Here is a 25,605-nt window from a genome sequence, read left to right as displayed (position 1 = left end):
TGGAGAGAAGATAGAGGGACCACATTTTCCAGGAAGGTTCCTCAGCATGTCTCACGGAGGGGCAGGTTTATTACACCCATCAGAGCTTTACTCTGCGTGGACGGAAATCACGGGCTCCCTTATCTTAAAGCATCCACCAATCGGAGTTTTTAGTGTTTTTAAAGAGGAAGCTAAACAGCCCTGAGAGAGGGCCTGGGATTTTGGCCATTGTTTTCCTTGTTCCTCTGAGAGAAGGAGGAAGCACAGCACATGCATTTCCTACAACATAAAAATAAGCTTGAGCCTCGGTGGGAAAGAAACCCTAAATGTCAAACTGTAAATGTGTAGAAATAAACCAAGCAGCAAGAGTTCCTGAGGCCTTACCGGCTACTTGAAAGAAGCCGGTTTGGTTGATTTTCCTGCTTCCAGAGAGAGAGAGAGAGAGAGAGAATGAAGGAAAGAAAAAAATGTTTCTGGTTGAGTGATTCCAAAAAGGAGTTCAGCAAGTTTACAGTCCCCCCCACCACCACCACCACCACACACACAAGATTTTAAAATGTAGGTCTTTTTATTATTCAGGTAAGGTTAAGTCCACAGACCGGATGACAACCTTGTAAAAATGAATTGTTCCTTACCATTCCCAAAGGGGAGGGCAGAACTTGTCATGATGACCTCATGGGGAAGCACCTGGCTAGGTCTGGAGGCAGAGGGAGCTGGCAGAGAATGAAAGCAAGGCTTTTCTGTGGTTTTCAAGGGGTGAAGTGGGTGAAGCCAGGAAGGCTGGTTAAACAATTCCAGAGTGGCTAATTTGAATACTTTCAGTGGGTTCTGGAGCAGATGAGCTGTGTCTGGGTGTCTAATACTTGGCCATCCTTTATCAGGGCAAGGTGGTAGGGGCCCTGAGCCTAAGAGTCTGATAGAGGATGGGTGGGTTCAGGGACTTTGGTCTGATTTGTTTGCACATGGAAGGAGTCACTTGTTATCTCGAGCAATTGGTTGGGCCCAGGAGAGACAACCTCTCCAGGGTCAGCAAGGCTCCAGATGTCAAAACATTAGAAACACATGGTTAATACACACATGCACACATAGTCTGATGCAAGGAAGCCACTAAAAATTAAAAACCTGTGTGGGCAAAGGAAATAAATAGCACCCACGGTTTGTGGTAAGGATTGCAGTTTGTGATCAGGTTTATTTTAAATTTTTTGGCTGTCAGAAGTGAAGAGAACCATGTGAGTGTAACTTTCGTTCAGAGATACAAGTTCTGCCCAGCACACACCCACCTGGAATTGGCATCTGAAATAAGTCTTGCTGGAGCATCATGGGTATGTGGGAAGTGCAGGAAGATTCACACTGTAGTCACGGTAACAGTAGAAGATGCTTTATGAAAATGTGTTTCAGTGAAGGTGTTTGTTCAAGGAGGGGGAGAATGGCGAGATGTGGGGTTAGAAATGCTGAATGAGAGGGTCTTAGCCTGTAGTTATTTTGCCTTGGGTGACAGTCATGGTTGAAAGTCCAGAGAAATGAGTGGGTGGAAGGACAGTGGTAGCCATCCTATCTTAAGGTTCAATTTGCTGAATGGGGCAACTTTTATGAGCCTAAATAGCTGGAAGTTCAAGGTTGGTACTGTCTGGTAAGAACTTGGAGTATAGACACTTTCAGGTCGTTGCAAAAGTAGATAGTCAGGCACTTTGGACATTAAATGTACATTACCAGTTAGCATTCCATTCTGAAGATTGAAGCATATGAGGTATGACCTCTCCCCATTGCATTCTCTAGCTTCCCCCCCACCACTGGATTAGTGACTTTGTATTATATTACCTTCCCCCTCTTCCTTCTATTCTTCATTCTTCTCCCATACCTTTTTTTTTTTTTTAAAAGATTTCTTTATTTATTTGAAAGGCAGAGTCACAGAGAGGCAGATACAGAGGCAGAGAGAGATCTTCCATCCACTGGTTCACTCCCCAAATGGCTGTAACTGCCAGAGCTGGGCTGATCTGAAGCCAGGAGCTTCTTCCAGGTCTCCCACACAGGTGCAGGGGCCCAATGCCATCTATTTGGGCCATCTTCTACTACTTTCCCAGGCCATAGCAGAGAGCTGGATCGAAGTGGAGCAGCCAGGACTCGAACCGGCCACCCATATGGGATGGCAGCTCTGCAGGTGGCAGTCCCACCCCCTACGCCACCGTGCCGGTCCCCCATACCTTTTTTCTAATCTCCTGTTATAGTGTGGTGCTGATAGCCAAGGAATGGAGTCCAGATGCATGCCAGTTTGGGAGACACCCAGATAGTACCTTCAGGACCTAGATTTCCTGCAGTCCTGGCTGCAAGATGATTTTGTTTTCCAAGGTGGGCAGCGTTGACGTTCACTGCACTGTCACTTGGAAGTCAGCTCTCAGCAGTCTGCCCAGAGACAGTGATGCAGTGCCAGGGGAAAGTGCTCTCTCAGGAAGCAGGGTGTGACTGTGTCCATCACACTCAACAACTGGCGTCAATGTTGTCTCGCCACATGCACTGCTTGTTTGGCATTTGAAGCTGCAGCCAAGATCTGTGCCAAGAGGCTGTGTAGTAGGCCCTAATATTGACTTAGTGACGGCTATCCCATTTCAAAACCCAGATCTGGTGTGAACAAAAGACCCATGCATCTTGTGTTAAATTTGTTTCATTTTCAGTCCTGTTTCTATGGGGAATTATCATTGTATTTTTCATTTAACTGCTAACTGGTAAGGACAGTAATGCCCAAGCATTTGCTCAGTGTATTGTCATGAAGATTGGTGGCCCTGGTATAGTTCCTATAGTCATTTAACTACCAAGCTGATGGATCCTTTGCTGTTGGGTGTTGCCTGGAAAACTTTTCCCCATTTAGAAGCAAGGTCACCTGTTGGAGACAGTCTGGTTATGGGGCACTCTCACTTCAGGCACCTTCTCTTGAATAGATGATGTAGTCACTAGTCCCTTACACTTCCTGCTGTACAAAGTAGGTCTTCCCCGGGATTCTGATTTAATGATCAAGAACCTTTCTGGATTGTGGAACGTAAAGGAAAGCTCCGAGGTTACCCCTCTGTGGGGTGGTGATTCTAGTAGCCTCCACCTCCGTGCCGGCAAATGAAGACTGCTGAGGTCCTCTTGGCAACAATGAGGGTTAATGTTCGTTGTTGGCTCCCTCTTTCTTTCTCTTTTTTGTCCTCCATTATCCCCCCATCTCTTCCTTCCTCTCTTTCTTTATTTCTTTCTGTTTTTAAAAATGTCACTTGTGGTCCTTCTTCCAGCATGTCATCCGAGCTCAGCGGGCCATCAACAACGAAATGGCACATCAGTTGTATGTTCTGCAAGTGCTCACCTTTAACCTCCTGGAAGACAGGATGATGACCAAGATGGACCCCCAGGACCAGGTCAGTACTCCCTGGACCAGGGAGGGAAGCTAGGAGTTTCTAGATATTATTGTTTCATGGTCATCTCAGAACTTGATGGCTTTGACATTTAGATGAATCTAGGCTCTGAGAATAACATAAATGGATTCTTCTCTTAGGCCCCTAATACATGCATATTCTTCTTTTATTGCATAAGAACACCTGCTATCACATGGCCACAGACCTTGTCTCTTGTCCCTAAAACCTTCACTGGTGACAACTTTGGAATCAAGTTCCCAGACAATGAGGGCGGTGGAGCTCTGTGCGGTATTGATTCTGCAGATTGAGGAAGTAATTTCCACTCTCCAGTGACCAGTGCCAAGGGCCAGTCTCGGGTTAGATGCAATTTCTGGGCTGGTGTTTTGGTCAGTTGATTATTTGCTGGAACTCTCTGCCAGGTCTTTGGTTGTCATGCCTGAAAGGTGATGTCTCCATGCAAAAGGCTGTGTGTGGGTAGTATGAGGGTAGAGTGAAAGCAAACAGCTGGGAGCCCTGCTTCTGCCATGGGATATTTTCAGCGTCACCAGCACTGCAGCTCTGGAAAGGAAAACACTCATTATTGGCACGTGAGGGCCTGATCGATTGCAGATGTGAACTGTGCGTGTGAAGTGTGTGGCTGCCACAGCACTTCACTCGTGGCATGCGGCCATGCATTGAAGGGTGATGGAGAGACTTGGAGAGGCCAGCAAATGGGCCCTGTGTTTTGTGGCAAGGCCACGTGTGGTCACCCCTGAGAGATGAGACTCTGCTCTTACCTCTCATGGTGATGGAGAGCAATGCATCTTAGTAGGGAGCAATTTCCTTGTTTGCACACCCTTCTGGTAGTTCATTGGCAATGTTTTTAATTATAAATATATGTAACAAAGTGTACCATTTTAACCATTTTTAGAGTGGATTTATGGCCGTAAGTACATTTGCACTGTTGTGAAATCATTGGCACCATCTACTTCTGCAACTTCAGAACTGAATTTCTGAACTTATACACAATAACTCCCCGTTCAATCCTTCCCTCAGCCCCTGGGAGACACCATTCTACTTGCTGTTTCTATGGCTTTCGCTACCCTAGGAAGCTAGTGGAAGTGGAATAAGAAAACATTTGTTTTTTGTATCTGATTTACTTCACTCAGCATAGTAGCTTCAAAGTTCATCCATGTTGTAATGAACGTCAGAATTTTGTTCCTTTCTAAAGCTGAATTAATATGAGGGTTTTTCAAGAACTGTATGAAAATGAAATTTAAAGATAAGTGCATTTTGGTGCAAAAATTTGATCTCCATGCATACATAGTTTGTTCATAATACACATTTTTCATGAAGTTTTTGAAGCCCTCCTTATATAAATGAATGTTGAATTTTTGTTGGCACCAAAATAAACTTGTCACTAATTCCATTTTTGAACTTTTGGAGGCACCCTCATCTTGCACTGCGTGTCTATACCACATTATGTTTACCTATTCATTCATGGATGGACACGGGGCTGTTTCCAACTTTTGACCTTTTCTGTTTGTGCTTATTCCATTTGTTTCCATGAAATCACTTCTCAGTGAGTGTAACTTCAACACTGTCCGTTGTTTCCAATAGTACAGGACTCCCAGTTTCTCTAGCTTAGCCTGATCCAAACACAACCCTCCCATCCTATCTGGGGCTCTCCTTTGGGACCGCACTGGGCAGTGGATATCAGTGCTCCCAATAACTTGGCTGCAAGTTATTGTGGAATCAAGCCAGGGATGACCGGCAGGGAGAGGCAGGAGGAAGACAAGTCTGCAGAGCCCTGACTTAGAACACTGGTTGTCTTTTATCTGTTTTTCTTTTGCTTGAATGGAGTGATTTAGTGAAGCCCTGGGGAAGAGGGAGTTGTAACATCACAGGATGAAAGCAGCTTTCTCCACCTCCCCTTATGCTCTCCCTAACTCTTTCAGGCTCAGAGGGACATCATATTTGAACTTCGAAGAATTGCTTTCGATGCGGAGTCTGAGCCTAATAACAGCAGCGGCAGCATGGAGAAACGCAAGTCCATGTACACCCGGGATTACAAAAAACTTGGCTTCATTGTGAGTAAGCCCTCGGCAGTAAGCTCTCTCCTCCCAGCCCCAGCCCCCTCCTCCCTGGGGCTGACCTCAGCCGCATCAGAGCGTGTGGTCCTCTTGTGCTTTGCACATTTCCAGATGTTGAGCTGGTTTAAACAGGATCACATGAAAATCTCCTCTGGCTGCAGTGAAGTGGAATAAGTTGCACAAGTGTGACTAATACCGCCTGTGTTTATTCAGTCCTGATTAAGTGTAACCGAGAGCAGTTAGCCTGGAATGCAGCTCTACTTCGTGCCCGCAAGGTGCGCGAGGGTCTGTTTGAGTTGAATGCGTGATGGCATCTGTGGGATGGGTCTTATTATTTGGTTGGGGACCGGATTATGCATATACATATATTATATACATCGATTTCTTATCAAAAGCAAACAAAAGGTTTCCTGAAATGTCATCGTGATTGGATTTATGCAATTTGCATTTTCCTAAGAGCTTTATCTTGCCAGGAATGCTGATGAACTGTCTCCTAGATTTTTTTTTTTTTTCGGTTTGTAAATCAGAACACAGTTGGCCTGAATACAATCTGTTGTTTTGTTCATACTTTTGTTTCAGTCTTGTCTTTATCACCATCCAGTTTCTGAGTGCTGTTTGGCTGCTCTCCAGTTCTGAAGGTGTAAAATTGGGTTTCCATTTTAGCTTCCATCATAAACAACCTACAGCAGATTTCCACAGCAATGGTTAGATATCAGCAGGGACCATTTTTATAATTTCAAATATTTCTTCCTTGAAAACACTACAGCCTGTGTGTATGTATATTTATGTGTGTATATATGTATCTATGAGGCGTCTTCAAAAAGTTTGGAAAATGCACGTTATCCTTTAATCCCATATTTCCATGAACTTTTTGAAGTACTTCCATCTGAGTCTGTAATAAATACACCATGTATATATATATGTGAGTTCATATATATGTATATGTATATGTATTCTATGACAAAAGTGCTGCGGTGTTTTATGTTTTATTTAGGAAACTTCGTCTTTCGTGGAAATTCTTTGAAACCGTCACCATATCAGTCAAAGTGTACCAAGTTTCATAACCAAAGATTCTTTCCTTAGTTGGAGGTACCATGGTTTATTTCACTGGGGCCATTTTACTGGGTGATTCAATGCTTTGAAGCTACCAGTAAGTCTATAATTAACATTGTTGTAGCCCAGTGTTTATGTCTATCTGTGATGACATTATTTGGATGAATTTGCAGAACTGTCATTTTTTATGGTATATTTTTAAGGCTTTTGGTATTGTCAAATTGCTTTCTGCAAACATTGAGTAATTTCCACTTTAATCAGCAATAGGTCAGACTGACCATTTTTTAACCCTCTCCAGTAGTGTTTCTTCAGCTAAAACAAAATGAACATGGCCAATCTGAGGAGTCATTTTTATAGTGTCAGTCTCACTGTGATTCCCATGCTCTCTGAAACATCATGTACGTATCTTAGTGGTGGAGAGCGTGGATGCTGAAATCCAGAGGAGCCAGTTGGTTCTAACAGGGACAAAGGAGAGGGAGCTGTTTGGGGACAAATGCGGGAATGTCCGTACTCCAGGTCTTGTGGACACGTCTCCTGTTTGTCCGGTCGCTGTTAGAACACAGAGCTCCCGCGGCTCACTAGGCTAATCCTCCGCCTTGCGGCGCCGGCACACCGGGTTCTAGTCCCGGTCGGGGCACCGATCCTGTCCCAGTTGCCCCTCTTCCAGGCCAGCTCTCTGCTGTGGCCAGGGAGTGCAGTGGAGGATGGCCCAAGTGCTTGGGCCCTGCACCCCATGGGAGACCAGGAGAAGCACCTGGCTCCTGCCATCGGATCAGCGCGGTGCGCCGGCCGCAGCGCGCCAACCGCGGCAGCCATTGGAGGGTGAACCAACCGCAAAAGGAAGACCTTTCTCTCTGTCTCTCTCTCTCACTGTCCACTCTGCCTGTCAAAAAAAAAAAAAAAAAAAAGAACACAGAGCTTTTGGGCCGGCGCCGTGGCTTAACAGGCTAATCCTCCGCCTTGAGGTGCCAGCACCCTGGGTTCTAGTCCCGGTTGGGGCGCCCGATTCTATCCCGGTTGCCCCTCTTCCAGGCCAGCTCTCTGCTATGGCCCGGGAAGGCAGTGGAGGATGGCCCAAGTCCTTGGGCCCTGCACCTGCATGGGAGACCAGGAGAAGCACCTGGCTCCTGGCTTTGGATCAGCGAGATGCGCTGGCCGCAGCGGCCATTGGAGGGTGAACCAACGGCAAAGGAAGACCTTTCTCTCTGTCTCTCTCTCTCTCACTATCCACTCTGCCTGTCAAAAAAAAAAAAACAACAAAAAAAGAACACAGAGCTTTCTACTCACAAAATCGCAATCTCCTTTACTCCCACATCGTATCAAAATTGTCACGGAAGCGATCAAGAGTGGCATTTCTGTGAGGCTGCCCTGGTCCAGAGCCTGGCTCTGGGCGACTCCTCTGTCTCCAGTTCCGTCATCCTCCTTCTGCCCTTGCCTGGCTTCCTTTTGGACGGTGTAGAAAGTGCACAGTTGGGTCCCTTCCCTGTACTGCTTGCAGGGATCACTCAGTCTCTGTCCCAGGTCGTGTTGGCTTTGCTGTGGCCAGCGGGATACTGGAATACACCCCGGGAGGGACTGAAGTCTAGGCTGTAGATCTCCGTGACAGGTACAGACGACGGGAGTAGGGGGGATGGTGAAGCAGCTCCCTTTCCATTTCCAAGCTCTGTTCTCACTGAAATCACACCACGAGCCAAAATATGAGCAGTTTTTCTCACTGTTGCTCCATCTGTCTTCACACTGTTGTGAATTCCTCCAGCTTAGTCTTAGAGTGTGTTTCTGTCTTCATTTTCTAAGTATTCTGCTTCATGAGTACTTTATGAGAATGATAGTTATTTTATTTAAAAAAAAAAAAAACCCTGAGAATGAAGTCAATGCAATTTTAAGGCCCTTACTAGTTACAAGGTCTTATCCCCAAGGATTTAGTTGAAGTTATTTTAAGAGAAGTAAAGAGCAGAGAATAACCCAAAAAGCCATGGTTTTCTTTATTTCTCCACTGTTTGAGTTTTCAATTTCAGTCCATCTCCTGCACACGCTCTGAAGCAGGGTCTTGCATCAGAGTTGAAAGTTTGGAGAGATTAGGCATGATTTCATGTGCCAGAGATGATCCAGCAACCTTGACAAGTAGATATTTTTACTTTTCAATACGCAGCCAGAGAGAGCGAAGCCACAGGAGAGGGAATTACACGCTCATTGCGCCACCTACAGGCCGTCTCGCAGAACACACTGATGGCTGGCGGAGGCCTTGCAGTCTGGCCGCTAACGCCGGCATAGCCAGCGAGCTGAGCTCTCTGCTAACTGAAGAGGAATCCTTTTGCCTGCTAAACTCCTTCCTGGAAGCGAAGGAACGATTGGAGGTTGGGTAATCTCTGGGATCTCTCTGGAGAAAAGTTCAAGTTCATCATGAGATGAAGATATTTCTCATTTCTTCTCTCCCAAGTGGGCAATACCCAGGCAGCATTTGGAGTTGGATGGGCGGAAGTTATAATTTCAGTTTTGCTACTTCCGAGCCACTCATTTAACCTGTTTGAGCGTTGATTTCCTCACCTCCTTCTAAAAATTATTTCTGAGCCACATAGATACTTTAGCCTGAGAAATTTTGTTTTTTTGTTTTTTGTTTTTGTTTTTTATTTGACAGGTAGAGTTATAGACAGTGAGAGAGAGACAGAGAAAAAGGTCTTCCTTCTGTTGGTTCACCCCTCAGATGGTCGCCACGGCCATAGCTACGCCGATCCGAAGCCGGAGCCAGGTGCCTCTCCTGGTCTCCCATGCAGGTGCAGGGACCCAAGCACTTGGGCCATCCTCCACTGTCCTCCCGGGCCACAGCAGAGAGCTGGACTGGCAGAGGAGCAACCGGAACTAGAACCCAGTGCCCATATGGGATGCCGGCGCCGCAGGTGGAGGATTAACCAAGTGAGCCATGGCACCGGCCCCAAGAAATTTTATAAATATTTCCCCTAGTATGTACACATTGTTCCAAATGAAAAAAAAAAAAATGACAAACACGTGAGGATTGAATGGGAGAATTTTTCTTTCAGAATTTAGATTCATGTTAATTTGTAAGAAGATTTTATAACTTCTTTGGTGATAGAAGATAATCATACATAGTTGTAAAAGTATAATTATACATAATTACATATGCAGTGTTTGTTGTCATTTTAATATAGTTTTTTCCAAATGCAGATGGCATGGAATGCAGTGAACTCGTGTGTGTGTGTGCGTGTGTGTGTGTGTCTCCATCTCCATCCCTGTCCCCAAAGCACAACAGGAAACATTGTAGCCCTAAAGTTCCTGGATTCAGTAGTTACTGTGAGAGTGCAACACGAAGATTAAACTTGGGCTCCGGCTTCACGTTGTGGACATCCATTTCTGAGTCGCTCACTCCCAGGCTGAGTCACTCTGGCAGGTGACCTGAGATTTTTGTGATTTCTTTTTATCTTTAAAATGAGAGATAAGAATTGTGCCTATTGGCATGTTCATTGTATAGATTTGATTAGTCGATACTTGGACATTATTTGGAGCAGGGTTTAGCACATACTAAGCCGTGTGTGATTCTGGATGCTATGCTGATGCTGTTAGGGTAGATATTCATGTTCTTGGAGTGGTGCCCAGGACACTGAGAAAGGTAATAATAGGGTCATGTGGGAGTTGTAGGTTGTCCCAGGAGAGTAGGGAGAGAGTGCAAACTAACAGTAGAAAGGGAGTTGGCCGGCGCCATGGCTTAACAGGCTAATCCTCCGCCTTGCGGCGCCAGCACACTGGGTTTTAGTCCCGATCGGGGCGCCGGATTCTATCCCGGTTGCCCCTCTTCCAGGCCAGCTCTCTGCTATGGCCCGGGAAGGCAGTGGGGGATGGCCCAAGTCCTTGGGCCCTGCACCCGCATGGGGGACCAGGAGAAGCACCTGGCTCCTGGCTTTGGATCAGCGCAATGCGCTGGTCGCAGCGGCCTTGGAGGGTGACCCAACGGCAAAAAGGAAGACCTTTCTCTTTGTCTCTCTCTCTCTCACTATCCACTCTGCCTGTCAAAAAAAATTTAAAAAAAAAAAAAAAAAAGGGAGTGAACACCATGGTCTTGGGGAACTGCAGATCCTTTATCATGGCCAATGTTTATATTGGAGACACACACAGAGAGAGAGAGAGAAAGAGAGAGGAGTAGAATTGGCTTTGAGAGTTGAAGGAAAGCTATAGAGATAAGCTTAATAATATTAATAATTAGTATTCTTGATGATTTTTAAACAATGTGTTTATTAGTTTATTCAAAAGGCAGAGTGACAGAGAAATAGAGATACAGAGATAGGGACCAAGAGGGAGAGAGACAGAGGCGGGGGAGAGAGCGAGAGCTTCGATCCGCTGCTTCACTCCTGAAGTGGCTGCAACAGTCCAGGCCCAGCCAGGCTGAAGCCAGGAGCGAGGTCCTCCAGCGTGCTCTCCCACAGGGCTTTCGGAGGCCCTAGAGCGCGAGCCGTCTGCTGCTGCTTTCCCGAGGCACGTTAGCAGGAAGCTGGATCAGAAGCAGAGCAAGCGAGACTGAAACCAGTGCTCAGATATGGGGTGCTGGGGATGCAGTCCGTGGCTTAACGTGCTGCACCACACACAACGTGGGCCCTTTTTGGTGCTTTTTGAGGCTATTCTTGGATATGCAGAAAAGCAACAAAAATTTTGCGCTGCTCAACCCACATGTTGGCAGCTGCGGTGTGATAAGGCTCTGCCTTCTCCCGTCAGTGCTCCCACTGCAGACGTGTCCTTGTAGTCTGTGTGGGGCCCGTTTGTGTGTGCTTGTGCTTGGTGGCATCACTGTGTCCAACAGCACAGTGCTGCTGTCCTGTCCGGTGTTCTTGAATGTCAGAAAGCCATGTGCCTGCCAGAGAAAACACAAAAATGTGTGTGTGTGTGTGTGTGTTAGGTAAGCAGCCAGGAGTGAATCACGGTGCTCTTGGCTGCAAGTTCAATTTTGTTGACAAATCCCTACACACCCTTACCTCATGCACAGCTCTGTTTAAATACACTGTAAGTTACTGTGCATGAGGTAAGGGTGTGTAGGGATTTGTCAACAAAAATGTTGTGCTCAAAGGTTCAGGAGAGTCAATGTTCTGTTGCCCATAGAGATGGTCCCGTTGTTAGCAGGGTTTGCAGCAACTTCGTAGGACATTACTACTGTGGAAAGGAGAACGTACCATACGCTGGGAACTTGGGGGCAGGAATAACCCTACAGAAGAGAATCGCAGGGAGTCCACTGGATCTTGCATGTGGGTGGCAGGGACCCAGGTATTTGAGCCACCGCCTGCTGCCAAGAGGCTGGAACTGGAAGCAGAGCTATGGGGTTGGGCGTCCCAGACGGCATCTTAACTGCTGTACCAAACACCCACCCCGGCACAGTGTTTTTAACCAAGCACTTTCCTTTCAGATATCGCACAGGTACAGCCCTCTAACATAGGTCACTGGTGGAGGGATTACTGGGGGTGAGACTCATCTTGGTTCCCGCTAAGTGAACTCACAGGCAAATGCTGTGCGTGCCTGGTCCTCGGAAGCTAGGTCTCACATGCTCTGCCTCCTTGACACATCGCTCTGATCAGACACCCTCTCTCCCCTCTCTGAAATGCTGCAGACCCCAAATAATTTCTAGGCTCTGCTGGGCTTCATTGGGACAGCTGTTGGCTTTCACTAGCCAAGGTTTCTTAATGATGCCGGAGCAGAAACAGCCACCAGGTGGCGCAAAAGCACAGCAAATAGCTCCCAACCAGCCTGGCAGCTGGGCGCACACCCTGTTACTCTGCCGGCTTCCTGGTGAGCTGGCAGAATTTGAAGTTGTAGGACCAAGGTGGGCCTCCATCCTGGCCCTGAGGGGACGGAGTGCGTTCTAAGATGTGCAGCCGGCCCCCTCCTCGTAAGTGGGACTTTCCTGCTGTTCATGGCAGATGAACATTAGTCCAGCCCCAGGTCTCCTGACTCCCACTCCCCGTTATTTCTCCTTATGCTATCATGTCAGTGAGGCCTGACAACTCATTGATTTTCTATTTTCTTTTTGTCATAACATGGAAATGCAAGAAAGGATGCACAGCAAACGGGAAATCTAATTGAATATTGATAGTAAAAAACACACTGCTAATAATGGATTATCAATAAGGATTAACAATCATTTAACTATTACTTATAATTATTATTTATAATAATATAATTATTACATTATATTAGTATATATAATAATTATTATATTATATTATTGATTATATTATAATACTATAATTATTATTTATAATTACTCCTTTAATTAATTTTACTAATAAGGATTAATAATCCATTAATGATGGATTTCAATAGGGTTTAATAAATCTTATTGAAATGTGCAAAGTGATGACAGAGGGCATCAGAGCGCACCAGCATTGCTAGGAAGGTGCACAAAGCTGTCTGGAGAAGTTCAGTCTGACCCTGGCGTAAGTAGAAACTTGCAGAATGGTCCTTGAACGGTTTCTTGTAATTAGTCCCTTCTGGAGCTATAGGTTCGCAGGTGCATTGAGACACCTCATTTAATGGTGGCGGACCCTTAAATGTCTTGAGTATTTTTTCCTTTTAGTGTTACCTTTCTGTCCTCCCTCCCAGAGATGTCCAAGGCAGGGCAGCCCATGAGGCGGCCAGTATTGAAGCAAAAACTTGCAGGCACTTTTGTTGCTCACTGCATGGACTGGCAGGTGAGCTTCCTGTTCAGGTGACCCATTCGCTGCACGAGAGGAGGACACTGCCAGTGTCCTGCCCTTACACCCTCACGGTGCCCTCTCATGTCTTCGGTCTAAATGATAGCAGAGCATGGCATGTGCCGTGTTCAAGTTTTGTTTCACATACACAGACCACAGCTGTCTGCATGGGCGGAGCTGCAGCTGCACACATGGAAGTGAAGATGTGAGCCCTGGAAAGCTGTCTCGTGGATCCCAAGCAGATTCATATTGGCCTTTATTTTGTGCTGTTGAACCACGCACCGTGCACCACTGGGCAGGGCTCCTGCACACTGTGCCCTTTGCCTTCCCCTTGAGGCCTCGCAGGACATCTCCACTCAGTTTAGCATCATCATAATTCTGAGAGAAAGAGAGAGAGAGAGAGGAGAAGGGAAGGGGAGGGAGGGGAGGGGAGGGGAGGGGAGGGGAGGGAGATCAAGAAGTTTCACTTAGAGGGTGGACATTTGGCCTAGAACTTGAGACTAGTTAGGAGGCCTGCATCCCACATCCAAGAGATGAGGTTCAAATCCTGACTCTACTGCCTATCCCAGCTTCCTGCCCCTGTAGACCTTAGGAGACAGCAAGTGATGGCTTAACTGAGTGAGTTCCCGTCAACCCCATGGGAGACCCAGGTTGACTTCCTGGCTCCAGGCTTCAGTCCTGTTCCAGTCTTGGCCACTGTGGGCATCTGGGGAGTGAACTAGCTGATGGGAGCACTCTGGTCCCCCCAACCCCCGTCTCTGTCTCTTTGCCTCTGAAGTCAATGAAATAAATAAATAGTAAAGGAAGCGTCAGTTCCAACACTGGGAGATCTTTTCTTCCGTGATTCTTGGTTGCTGAGAGGCCTTCCAGAACAGGTTCAGCGAGGCCTGCAGGGCCGCCCAAAGCCACGCTTTCTGTTACCTGTGGCCAGGCAGTCAGCACCCCATCCACTCTTGCTGCAGGGCATGGGTTGTCACTGCCATTTCCTTCTGTGTGGTCGTCTCATTGTGTGTGGTGAGCCAGGGCATCGGAATGCAAACCAGGCGATGGGGGGAGAAGTGGACCTGAGGGAGTAAGCTCATTTCACAAGCGCCTCCCACCTCTGTGGACACCCTCCACAGAGAAGACCCACAAATCATTATATCTTTAAAAAGGTCTTGATGTCTTTAAAGGAATTGTTTAAAAGGAAACTTTTTTTTTTTTTTTTGACAGGCAGAGTGGACAGTGAGAGAGAGAGAGACAGAGAGAAAGGTCTTCCTTTGCCGTTGGTTCACCCTCCAATGGCCGCCGCGGCCGGTGCACTGTGGCCGGTGCACTGCACTGATCCGAAGGCAGGAGCCAGGTGCTTCTCCTGGTCTCCCATGGGGTGCAGGACCCAAGCACTTGGGCCATCCTCCACTGCACTCCCGGGCCACAGCAGAGAGCTGGCCTGGAAGAGGGGCAACCGGGATAGAATCCGGCGCCCAGACCGGGACTAGAACCCAGTGTGCTGGCGCCGCAAGGCGGAGGATTAGCCTATTGAGCCACGGCGCCGGCCTAAAAGGAAACTTTTAAAAGCCGGTGAACTCTGATTCATTGCCATGTCAATATTTTCATTTAGTTTTCCTCTTGCATTCTTTAGTGTAGTTAATTTTAACTCTGGACAGAATTTCTCAGGAGTGCTTGTTGAGAGCAGGCTGGCAAGACAGTTGCTTGCACTCCTGGGTTTCCCTACTCCTTTCGTGTTTACCACCCATCTCTGTGCTCTAGGGTCATTTCTGTGCGATTAGATGGAATCTGATTTCTGGTCACTAGGGGGCGCGCCTGACATAGACAGGCGTGTCTGTGAGCCGCTCCACCGCTGAAGGTTCTTTCTGCAGAGTGGCTCTGATGTGCTTGTGAAGGCAGAGCTCCTAGCCTTCCTTGTTGGGTTTTGATGCCACTCAAGGAGCCTCTGTAGTCAAGAACTTGACCTCTTTAATGCAGACAAGATGATTTTTTTTTTCTCTACACGTTGGTACCCAGGAACCAGCATGTAGTTTGTGTCTTTCTGGATCCAGGCTGCTGTAGGTCCCTGTTGTGAAGATTTTTGGAAGCAAGTGGGGATCCATAGCTCGGCACCTGTAAGTCAGCTTTGTTGTCCACAACAGGAAGCACCTTACAGACTGACTCCATCTGTGACAACGTTTTGGGGGTGCCTTGCACTGAAGCTGATGGCACTAGGACCAGCCAGCGTGCATGGCCTGGGTCTAGTCCAGGATATGTAGTTAAATGTTCTCATCACTCTGCTGGGCTGTTGTCAACGTCCACAACCTCTTCCCATTATGCTTTGCTGTAGTAGCCTGGGCTGGTGATTTTGCCACAGATAAAGGCTGGAGGAGCAGGCAGATCAGAGACGCGTGCTATGATTGTGACTTCCTGTTGGCCCTGTGACCCGTTCCCACACAGCTTCATAGCAAGGCAGGATGCCTTGTGTTCCTCCCTTTTCCTGAGACCTTTTTTGTTTGTTTTCTGTGGTTGCCATTTGTCAGGGTGCTTTTCCAAGCTCCGGATTCAGTGTGGTGTGACCTAGGAGAAGTGGTGTGCGCAGGGCATCCAGATTGGACATGTCTGTAAGGAAGTGAGTTATACACCGGGAGCTGGCGTGGTGGTGTGGGATTCCAATTCTGGGGATGGCATTTTGTGTGTGTGGGAAGACCGTGAGAACCTTTCCAGTGGCAAGGGACAAGCACCAATCTGAGAATCACATGGTTATGTAAGACTGTCCTCATGTGGGCATCGCAGCATGTTTCCCATCCTGTTCATTCCCAAGAAGAGAGAGGCAGAGCAGGTGGAATTTTCCATGGCTCCTGTGGACTCCTCACTTTCAGCTGAGGGGGTGCTCAGCGTGGTGTAGTTGATGGGCTAAGAGGTTTTTCCTGGCCCTTTGCCTTCTTGTCCCCTCTTCTACGTGTTTGCAGCACCATACTGGTTAGACTGCACAGAATATTTTGGGTGCCCCAGGACCCACATCCAACATGTGTGATGAGTATATGAGATCTGGGCCACCTGACTTGTATTACAAGTCTTGAACTTGCTTCAGAGAACTTCCCAAGGCGGAGCCAGACCTGAAGAGAGACTTCCCGATGAGAAGATTAATGTGATGTGTTTACCAAGAGGGGTGGCTGGTGAGGCAACCCTGGGGAGACTGTTTGCTGAAGCTCAGACTGCACAGAAAGCAAGCGTGGTCAAAGGCTCCAGCACTGGGGACTGAGAACACAAGATCCAAGGAGGAGAAGAGGGCCAGTGAATAAAATAATGCCAGAGGCTGGCCAACGAGGGGAATATTGTCCCAGAAAGAGGTCAAGGTTGGCATTGTTGACTGCAGGAGGGATGAAGACAAAAAAAAACAAAAAAGGCCATGGCATTTGGAGGAGGCTCCCATATTGGGGTGCTTTGGAATCTCTGATAAAGTAGTTCTAGGGAAGTAGATGGGGCATAGGTCAACCCCTAGGGGGCCATCTGGTGTGAATCCATTAGGAATTTCAGGAGTTTCTGGATTGCTAAGCATTTTCCCCCTTAGAATTAATTGTATCTCTTTTTATTATTTTATTATAATTTCACTATGGACAATTTTGAAAATACTAGGGAACAAAAAAGGAAAAAAGGTACCTATACACCTGCCACCTGTGAGATGGGAGGTAATGACTTAGGTTGTGTGTCCCCTCAGTCTCCTCACTGTGCACACCTGGGGTACCGGGCTCCTCTCTGTACACACCTCGGGTACTGGGCTCCTGACAGTGGGGTTCTGCTGGGAAAGAACTGTTGAGTGCATGAGGCGGGTTCTTGTCAGCGGAAGTGTACACAGTAGACTCACGTCTTCATGTATGTGTGTACATGTGTGCCTACCTATGCTCACCTAAAGCAGGATAGAAGGTCATGGGAAGAGAGAATTGGGGACTGCATGGCCTGCCACACAGGGGGACTCAGATTTGCCTGTAAGAACTGGGCAACAAAATTGATATTCTTTCTATAAAAATACATTGGCATAATCCTACTTTTAGTGTTTCCTATTGACTCAACACTGTATAGGTGTAGGTAGTTCTACCTTATTTTTAGTGCCGATTGAGTACGTCTGCGGTGTAAGGCTGCTGGTTACCAAGGAGGCTGTGTTTGTGAGCACTTGGTCCCGCAAGGAGGCACCCTGAGCGGTGGTGTGGGCTCTGTCATTCTTTGCTAACCCCTGGCAGGTCAGGTCCATAGACCCAGTGGCCCATGCCCTTGGCCTCTCGTCTTTCATTTCTGCTTCTTAAACAGTTTTTTGCAAGTTAGAAAAGAATGGCTTCCTTCTTCAAAGAGATCTCTCTGGAAAGATCAGCCTGGCTCGAGCCCCGTGAGCCAGGAGCCCTGGGCTGGACTCGGCCCACCCTGTGGGTGTGGCAGCACAGTCCCTGCCTGGTGCAGGAGTTTGGGTTCCCTGAACACCCCTTCTCACGGGCAGTCCACCTTCCTCTCCAGGAAGCCCAGGGGGGAAAGTGCTCCAAGTGCTCACGCTATTTTCCAGAGTGATACAAACCTGCACATTAGTAATTGTCAAGTGGAATTCTTCAAACTTCTCAGAAAAAGTCCCTCTCCAGATCTCAGCACACATCTGCTGTGTTTTGCTTTTTTTTTTTTTTTTTTTTTTTACAGGCAGAGTTAGACAGTGAGAGAGAGAGAGAGAGAGAAAGGTCTTCCTTCGGCTGGCGCGCTGTGCTGATCCAAAGCCAGGAGCCAGGTGCCCCCCGTGCGGGTGTAGGGCCCAAGGAGTTGGGCCATCCTCCACTGCCTTCCCAGGCCACAGCAGAGAGCTGGGCTGGAAGAGGAGGAGTGGGACAGAACCGATGCCCCAGTTGGGACTAGAACCCGTAATACCGGTGCCGCAGGCAGAGGATTAGCCTAGTGAGCTGCGGCACCAGCCTGCTTTGGTTTTCATATATTTACTACATGAAGTTTTTCTTTCTCCTTAAAAAAAAATCTATTTTCACTTTACTTGAAAGACATACACACACACACACACATCTTTCATCCCCTGGTTTACTCCCCGAAGTCCCATAACTGCCAGGGCGGGGCTAGGCTGAAGCCAGTAACCCAGAACCCAATCTGGATCTCCCATGTGGGTGGCATGAACCCAAGGACTTGAGTCACCGCTGCCTCCCAGGGTGCACATTAGTAGGAAGCTGCATTGGAAGTGGAGTCAGGACTCCAACCAGGCACTCCCATATGCAGGGGTTCAAGTTGAGCCAAATGCTTATGCCATCTCCTTTCTATCAGTTTTTCTTTCTGCTATCAATATGAAGCACCCCTAGGTTGCAAACATTGTAGAGGAAATTATGAAAAAGCTCAAGAAGACCTGAGAGGACACCCATAGTCTCACCTTCCATGGCCAGTCCTGGTTAGCTGGTTTCCGCTGCTTCCTCTTCTATGAACTCCGTTCTTGTTGTCATTGACACTGTCCTCTGTGTTTCATTTTCTAGCATCCCCACAGGTCATCAGTAAACCTTGATGAGCGTCATGTGCGTGGCTGCATAGCATTTCATTAAGTGGCATTCTTCTGTACACTTAGGACTTTTTATATTACAAAAAGGGATCCCGTGAATATATACACTCAACTGTGTGTCCACATTAGAGAAATTGTTAGACAGTTGGTTCAAAATGGAAGCTCATTTTTGAAACTCTTATTCTTAAATTTTGTTTATATGTACTTTTTATTTCTAAATACTTCTTGCTCTCCATGAGGTAGGGTTTTGCTCATATTTTTTTTCTAACTACTTTGAATTCTAGATTTTTGAAAAATTATTCTAATTATGGAAGCAGAACATGCTTATTGCAGAAGATTTAGAAATCTAACTAGACACAATAATTTAAATAAAAATTTACCATATTCCTTCATATATGAGTAAAACATTGTTACACCTTTGATTTATATTTTCTATGCTTAGATAAATAATTATGCTTTTTTTTTTATTTGACAGGTAGAGTTATAGACAGTGAGAGAGAGAGAGAGAGAGAGACAGAGAGAAAGGTCTTTCTTCCGTTGGTTCACTCCTCAAATGGTTGCCATGGCTGGCGCAACGCCAATCCAAAGCCAGGAGCCAGGTGTTTCTTCCTGGTCTCCCATGTGGGTGCAGGGCCCAAGCACCTGGGCCATCTTCCACTGCCCTCCAGGGCCACAGCAGAGAGCTGGACTGGAAGAGGAGCAACCGGGACTAGAACCCGACATCCATATGGATTGCTGGCACTGCAGGCGGAGGATTAACCAAGTGAGCCATGGCACCAGCGCCAATAATTATGCTTTTACTATAATGTTATCCTATAGGTTTCTAGGAAAAAATAACATGAATTATAAGTTTTCTAAGTGAAAAGCCACAATAGGAGCTTATTCTGTGGTTTTAGGATATGCTTAGCTTTATTTGACTCTGTTTTTTAAGGAAGGTTTTCTTTTTTTATGTTAGATACAAAACTTTGCTTAAAATATAGCCTTGTAGGAAGCATATTGAGGACCTTCTGCTCACCACATTAATCTAGGGATTATTAAATGATAATTATTCCTGTTACTTAATATCCATCAGTGACTAACGTACAGGAAACCTACAAAGCAAATACAATATGTGGTCCTGGAGCAAAGTAATTTTTTATGATTAATAGTCTCTAATTAGCATAATGTTTATTTTATGCATTTGAAGATTCTACATAATCTGAATTATGGTTTGTGAGTATCAACCTGTTGATTTTTGTTGCTCCTTTCTGCTACAGGAATCTCTGATAAATATCATCATTATTCCTTGTGTAGGTGAAGGACGTAAAAACAAAGTAAATTTTGAGGAATGTGATAATTTGGCCTGGTTGTAAGATTCATAAGCCAAGGATATCAAACCACATGAAATCCTACAGCTTTTCTACAGGCTTACATTCCAGTTTATTCATGGAACCCAAGTTAATAAAAATGTAGAATGAGACTATGACTTACATACGCTTTGTGCAAGGGGTGTTCAAAAAGTTCATGGAAAATGCATATTATGGAAAAACTGTTTATGTATTTCAATTTTTTGGTACCAAAATAAACCTAGTTTTTGTCTCCATTTTCATGCATTTTTGAGGGCCCCTTGTGCATGGTATCACGTGGAGCATGCATGCCACTGAATCATTTGAAGTACTTCCTTGCTCCAAGATTAGGTATGTTTTATATCATAACTATAATCCAGCAAGGAGAAGGACTAGGACAATTAGTAGTGGTGAGAAACTTAATAAAATCTCAAACCCTGGAGTTAAGCCATGCCAGTGATGAGACTTGACTTTTTGGTACATTGTCCTAGGAACCTCTGCCAGAAGGGTCAGTCGCCACATCCCAGAATTCCATGCTCTCATCCTCAACAGGAGGTAGTTGTGCTCTGGATTTATCCTTAAGGATTTTGATCCCTACTGCAAACATTTTTTTTAAGAACCCTACCCTTAGAATGTTGACATTTGACTGAGCTTTCAATAATCCTGAAGATTATTCTTTTCTCTTTACTAATCCTAGAGCAAAACCAAACAAAAAGTCTATTAAGATTCCTTTCCTTGGGGCTGCCGTTGTGGCACAATGGTTGAGTTGCCACTTACGACACCAGCGTTACATAGTGGAGTTCTGGTTTGAGTCCTGGCTCCTGAGCTTCCTGTCCAGCTCCGTGCTAATGTGCCGCGTTACATAGTGGAGTTCTGGTTTGAGTCCTGGCTCCTGAGCTTCCTGTCCAGCTCCGTGCTAATGTGCCTGGGAAGCAGAGCAAGACAGCACTTGGACCATAGGGCTTCTGTTTCCTTCACATCCTTGTGAATGCTTGTTGTTATCTGTTTCTAGCCGTCCTGGAAGCTCTTGAGGTTTCCATCTGCATCTCCTTGGTGGCTGATGATACTGGAGCACCTTCTCCTTTGCGTGCTGGATTTTTGTGGAGAAAAGTCTGTTCAGAACTTTCGCACACTTTTAAATTGAGATGTCTTTCTATCATTGAGTTGTATAGTTCTGTGTATATTTTAGATACAGGCCCTTATCAGATGTATGACTTGCACGATTTTTCTCACATTCTGTGGATTGTCTTCTCATCTTTCTTGAATGTATCTTTTGACATATAAGAGTTTTAACTCTGATGATGTGTCATTTATGTTTTGCTTTTTTTATTTTTTAAAATTAAAAAAAATTGTTTGACAGGCAGAGTGGACAGTGAGAGAGAGAGAGACAGAGAGAAAGGTCTTCCTTTTCCGTTGGTTCACCCCCCCCAGTGGCCGCTGCGGCCGGTGCACCGCGCTGATCCGAAGCCAGGAGCCAGGTGCTTATCCTGGTCTCCCATGCAGGTGCAGGGTCCAAAGACTTGGGCCATCCTCCGCTGCACTCCTGGGCCACAGCAGAGAGCTGGCCTGGAAGAGGAGCAACTGGGACAGAATCTGGCGCCCCGCTGGGACTAGAACCCGGGGTTGCCAGCGCCGCAGACGGAGGATTAGCCTATTGAGCCGCGGCGCTGGCCTATGTTTTGTTTTAATTGCTTGTGCTTTTGGTGTCCCATCTAAGAAATCATTGCCTGATTCAAAGTCACAAAGATGTGTACCTGAACTTTCTTCTAAGAGTTTTATCATTTCTTCTCTTACATTTAGATCTCCACTCATTTGGGGTTAATAGTTATGGTGTAAGGAAGGAATCCAGTTTTTTTTTCTCACGTGGATATCCAGTTGTCCCAGCTTTCGTTGAAGACTATTTCTTCTTTTGGCACTCTTGTCAGAAACCAATTAACTTATAAATGAGATGGTTTATCTCTGGATTCTCAATTCTGTTCCATTTGTCTTTTTTTTTTTTAAATTATTTCATCATTTTATATTTTATTTTATCTGAAAGACAGAGACACAGAGAGCTCTCCCATCCTCTGGTTCACTTCCCACATGCTTGCAACACCTGGGACTGTAGCTGGGTCTGGACCAGGCCAGAGTCAGGAGCGGGACACTCCATCTGAGTATCCCAGACAGGTGGCAGGGACTCAACCACTGAAGCCGTCACGTCACGTGTCTCCTCCCAGGGAGGAGTGAGAAGCTGGACTCCGATAAGGGATGTGGGTATCAAGCAGCACCTTGGTCTGTATGTGTAGAGTCTTATGCCAGCACCACTGTCTTGATTGCAGTGACTTTGCAGTTAGCTTTGAAATCACAAAGTGTCAGTCTTGCAACTTTGCTATTCTTTTTGAGGGTTATTTTGGCTATTATTAGTCTCTTGAATTGCCATATGAATTATAAAATGTTGTCAGTTTCTACAAAGACATTGAGATACTGATAATGATTGCATCAAATCTGTTGGCAAATTTTGGGAAAATATTGCCATCGTAACATTAAGCCTTCTCACCCATGAACTCAAGATGCCCTTGTCCGTGACTTAGGTCTTCTGTGCTTTCTTTCCACAATATTTTGTAGTAGTTTTCAGGGTATAAATTTTGTACTTCTTCTCTTCAACTTATTCCTATTTCTTAAATGCTGTCATTAATAGAACTATAGAGACTATGAGAGATAAATGTCAAATTTTCAGGATCCCCAAATCTTGGCTGACTTGATTCCTTCAATGGCTTGGTCCAGGCAGTCACGTGCAGGTCATGTGGTCCTTCCAAATATGTGCAGTGCAGTTTTCCCAACACAAGGATGCACATAGAGATGTATATTAGAGTGCCTTCAGCCACTTCATGCCCAAGAAGTGGACCTTTATTTGGAACTTGAATATCACATAAACCCAAGATGTAGTTCTTTGTGCCTTTAGAGTATGAGATTTGATTCAGAACCACTGCATTTCTGAGGAAGATTTTACTGACAAGATGTGAAAGGAGAAGTCAGAGCCTCACATTTACCCTTACTCTGTTTGTCCATCTAACAGGGAAACTGTCCTCAATCTTCATACATCATGACTTATTATGTAATAGATATGAAGGCTGGTCAAATAGGTAGAACAGAGGGTAAAAAAAGATAGCAACCAGTGATGAAGAGACCCAGCAAAAGCAGATTGGTTCGTGTGGATCTTTGTGGTCTTGGGTTTACAATTTTATGCTGGGGAAAGTATGGTCTTTTGCTCTTAACTATATGGAGAAATTTGAAGGCACTCCTTTTGGCAGACATCTGTGGTTACAGCATTCGTGTCTGCAGCCAGACTACCTAAGTAGCTCATGTTAGTGGGTTCCTGCCTCCCATGTGGGAGACATGGGTTGTGTTCCCAGCGACTGGATCTGACCCTGCCTAGTTTAAGCCATTGTGAGCATTTGGAGAGTGAACCAGCGATGGGATCTTTCTGTCCTACCCTCTCTCCTTCTTTCTGTCTCTTCTCTCTCCTCCTGTCTGCCCCTCAAATAAGTACTAAATTAAAATAATAAGTAACTCTTCCCCTGAACCATAGCAGAGCAAACAGTGTGGAGGACGTTGGGATACATTAGCTTTGGAGCACAGGGTCATTGATGCGCCAGAGTGGCATTGATTGCATAGACACAGGCTTCACCTTGGACCAAGGACAGGCAGAAGCTGGGGGCAGGGGGAGGGAATGAGAGTGCAGGATTTGTTGCTATTGAGGGAATCATCTTGTAATCTTCCTCTTTCTCTGCAGAGGGACATCTATTTTTAATAGCATAGAATGATTTTCTGTTCTCAAATTTTGTGTACCCACATCTTCGACTCAGAGCCACACATACATGGAGCCAACTCCATGCAGCCCAACTGTAGACAGACAAAAAAAAGTCTCAACCAAGATGCTAGTTGCAGTCCCAGAAACAGTTTGCACTTCAAGCACAGATAAGGAAATCTAAGCAAAGAAACCAACACGCATCAGAGAAAAATAGCAGAATCCAGAATCTACACAACCTAACTTCCGTAATGTCTGGAATGGCACCCAGAATTCTGTGATATGTGAATAATGAAGAAAACGGAAAAACAGTCAAATCCAGCTCCAAGATGGATCAGATGTTGAAAATGACAGACAAGGAGTCTAAATCAACCAAGAGAGCTAGCCCCACAGAAAAAAATGTTATGAAAGAATGAAAATTCTAGAGAAATAGAATCCATTAAAAATTGTGGACATAAAAGATGCTATTTCTGAATTCCCAGTGCATCATAAACATTCTATAACCATGAGCTATTATTGTTGCTATTTTGAAGGACAAGAATAGGATATTTTGTTCTTATCTATTATAGTTTACTAATGAAATGGAAGGAGATAGGAGAGTTCTTGTTTTTTCCCGTCTGCTAAACATTATTCTCCTTTGCTTTGTGGGGGGGGGGGGGGGGGAAGCTCTGCAATGCAAGTAGTAAAGTGAGAAAATTAACGAGTCGGGGACATGGAACGGTACTCGGCTCTTCTCTGTTCTGTGCTGTGTCTGTTTTGTGCACAGAGACGAGTTCAGTTCCTCTCCTGGGCCCTGAATCAGAGTTCAGTTTCTAGGTCATTCTTATCCCTTTACCTGATAGAAGCTGAATGGGTTCTGAGTGAATGGCTAGAACTTTGTGTCTTGTCCCTATTCTTATCTCCTGTCTTTTCCTCCTAGGTGTCCTGCCTCTAGTGCTAATGCTTTAGGGAGGATTTGTAAGACATTACTCTTAGTGCTAAAGCAATAGTATTTACTGAGTATACAAGCAGAATGTTTTAATGATCGGGTTTTGCTTTTGTATACCTGTGGAACCACTGCACAAACAGGTATGTTGGTCCCTGTCAATAGACCTGCCCTTCCTCCCCTTCCTGCCCATTACCTCTGTGTTGGGTCTTCTTTGGCAGCTTCAACTCCTTTGTTTGTCTCTGGGGTGAATTCAGCATGTCCATTCCTAAGACATCCCCCCGACCTTTTTTTTTGACAGGCGGAGTTAGACAGTGAGAGAGAGAGACAGAGAGAAAGGTCTTCCCTCAGTTGGTTCACTCCCCAAGTGGCTGCCACGGCCAGTGCTGCGCCGATCCGAAACCAGGAGCCAGGTGCTTCCTCCTGGTCTCCCATGCGAGTGCAGGGCCCAAGCACTTGGGCCATCCTCCACTGCACTCCCAGGCCACAGCAGAGAGCTGGCCTGGAAGAGGAGCAATCAGGACTAGAACCTAGCGCCCATATGGGATACTGGCACTGCACGCGGAGGATTAGCCAAGTGAGCCATGGTGCCAGCCCCATACTACATGCTTCTCTGTCCTGGTGTTCTAAACCCAGAACTCCTCTGTGCTAGTCTTTTCTGAGCTTTTCTAAGGGCTTTTGAAAAAAGAGAGTGAGAAAGAGAATAGCAGAGCAATGCATACACTTTCTGGATCATAAGCCATAGAATGCGGAACTAAACATTGGGGAAGTTGGCGTATTAGAGCGTGTGGGTTCAATTCCCAACTCTGAATCCTGACTCCAGTTTCCTGCCAATGCAGACCATGGGAGGCTATGATGATATCTCAAATGATTGGGGCCCTGACACCCACATGGG

General features: G+C 46.0%; 1 protein-coding gene across 5 annotated transcripts in view; it reads left to right on the top strand.

Moving 5' to 3' along the window:
- ELMO1 (engulfment and cell motility 1) overlaps positions 1 to 25,605 on the top strand; it is a 565,441-nt gene that overhangs the window by 215,180 nt on the left and 324,656 nt on the right. For all 5 annotated transcript variants that reach the window (XM_062178895.1, XM_062178893.1, XM_062178898.1 and 2 more), the window contains exons 12-13: positions 3,246 to 3,368; positions 5,303 to 5,434. In XM_062178895.1, the coding sequence (XP_062034879.1) occupies positions 3,246 to 3,368; positions 5,303 to 5,434 (255 nt within the window). The remainder of the gene's footprint in view (positions 1 to 3,245; positions 3,369 to 5,302; positions 5,435 to 25,605) is intronic.

This window comes from Lepus europaeus, chromosome 20, assembly GCF_033115175.1.
Source record: "Lepus europaeus isolate LE1 chromosome 20, mLepTim1.pri, whole genome shotgun sequence".
Taxonomy (NCBI): Eukaryota; Metazoa; Chordata; class Mammalia; order Lagomorpha; family Leporidae; genus Lepus; species Lepus europaeus.
This window is presented reverse-complemented; position numbering and strand designations above follow the sequence as displayed.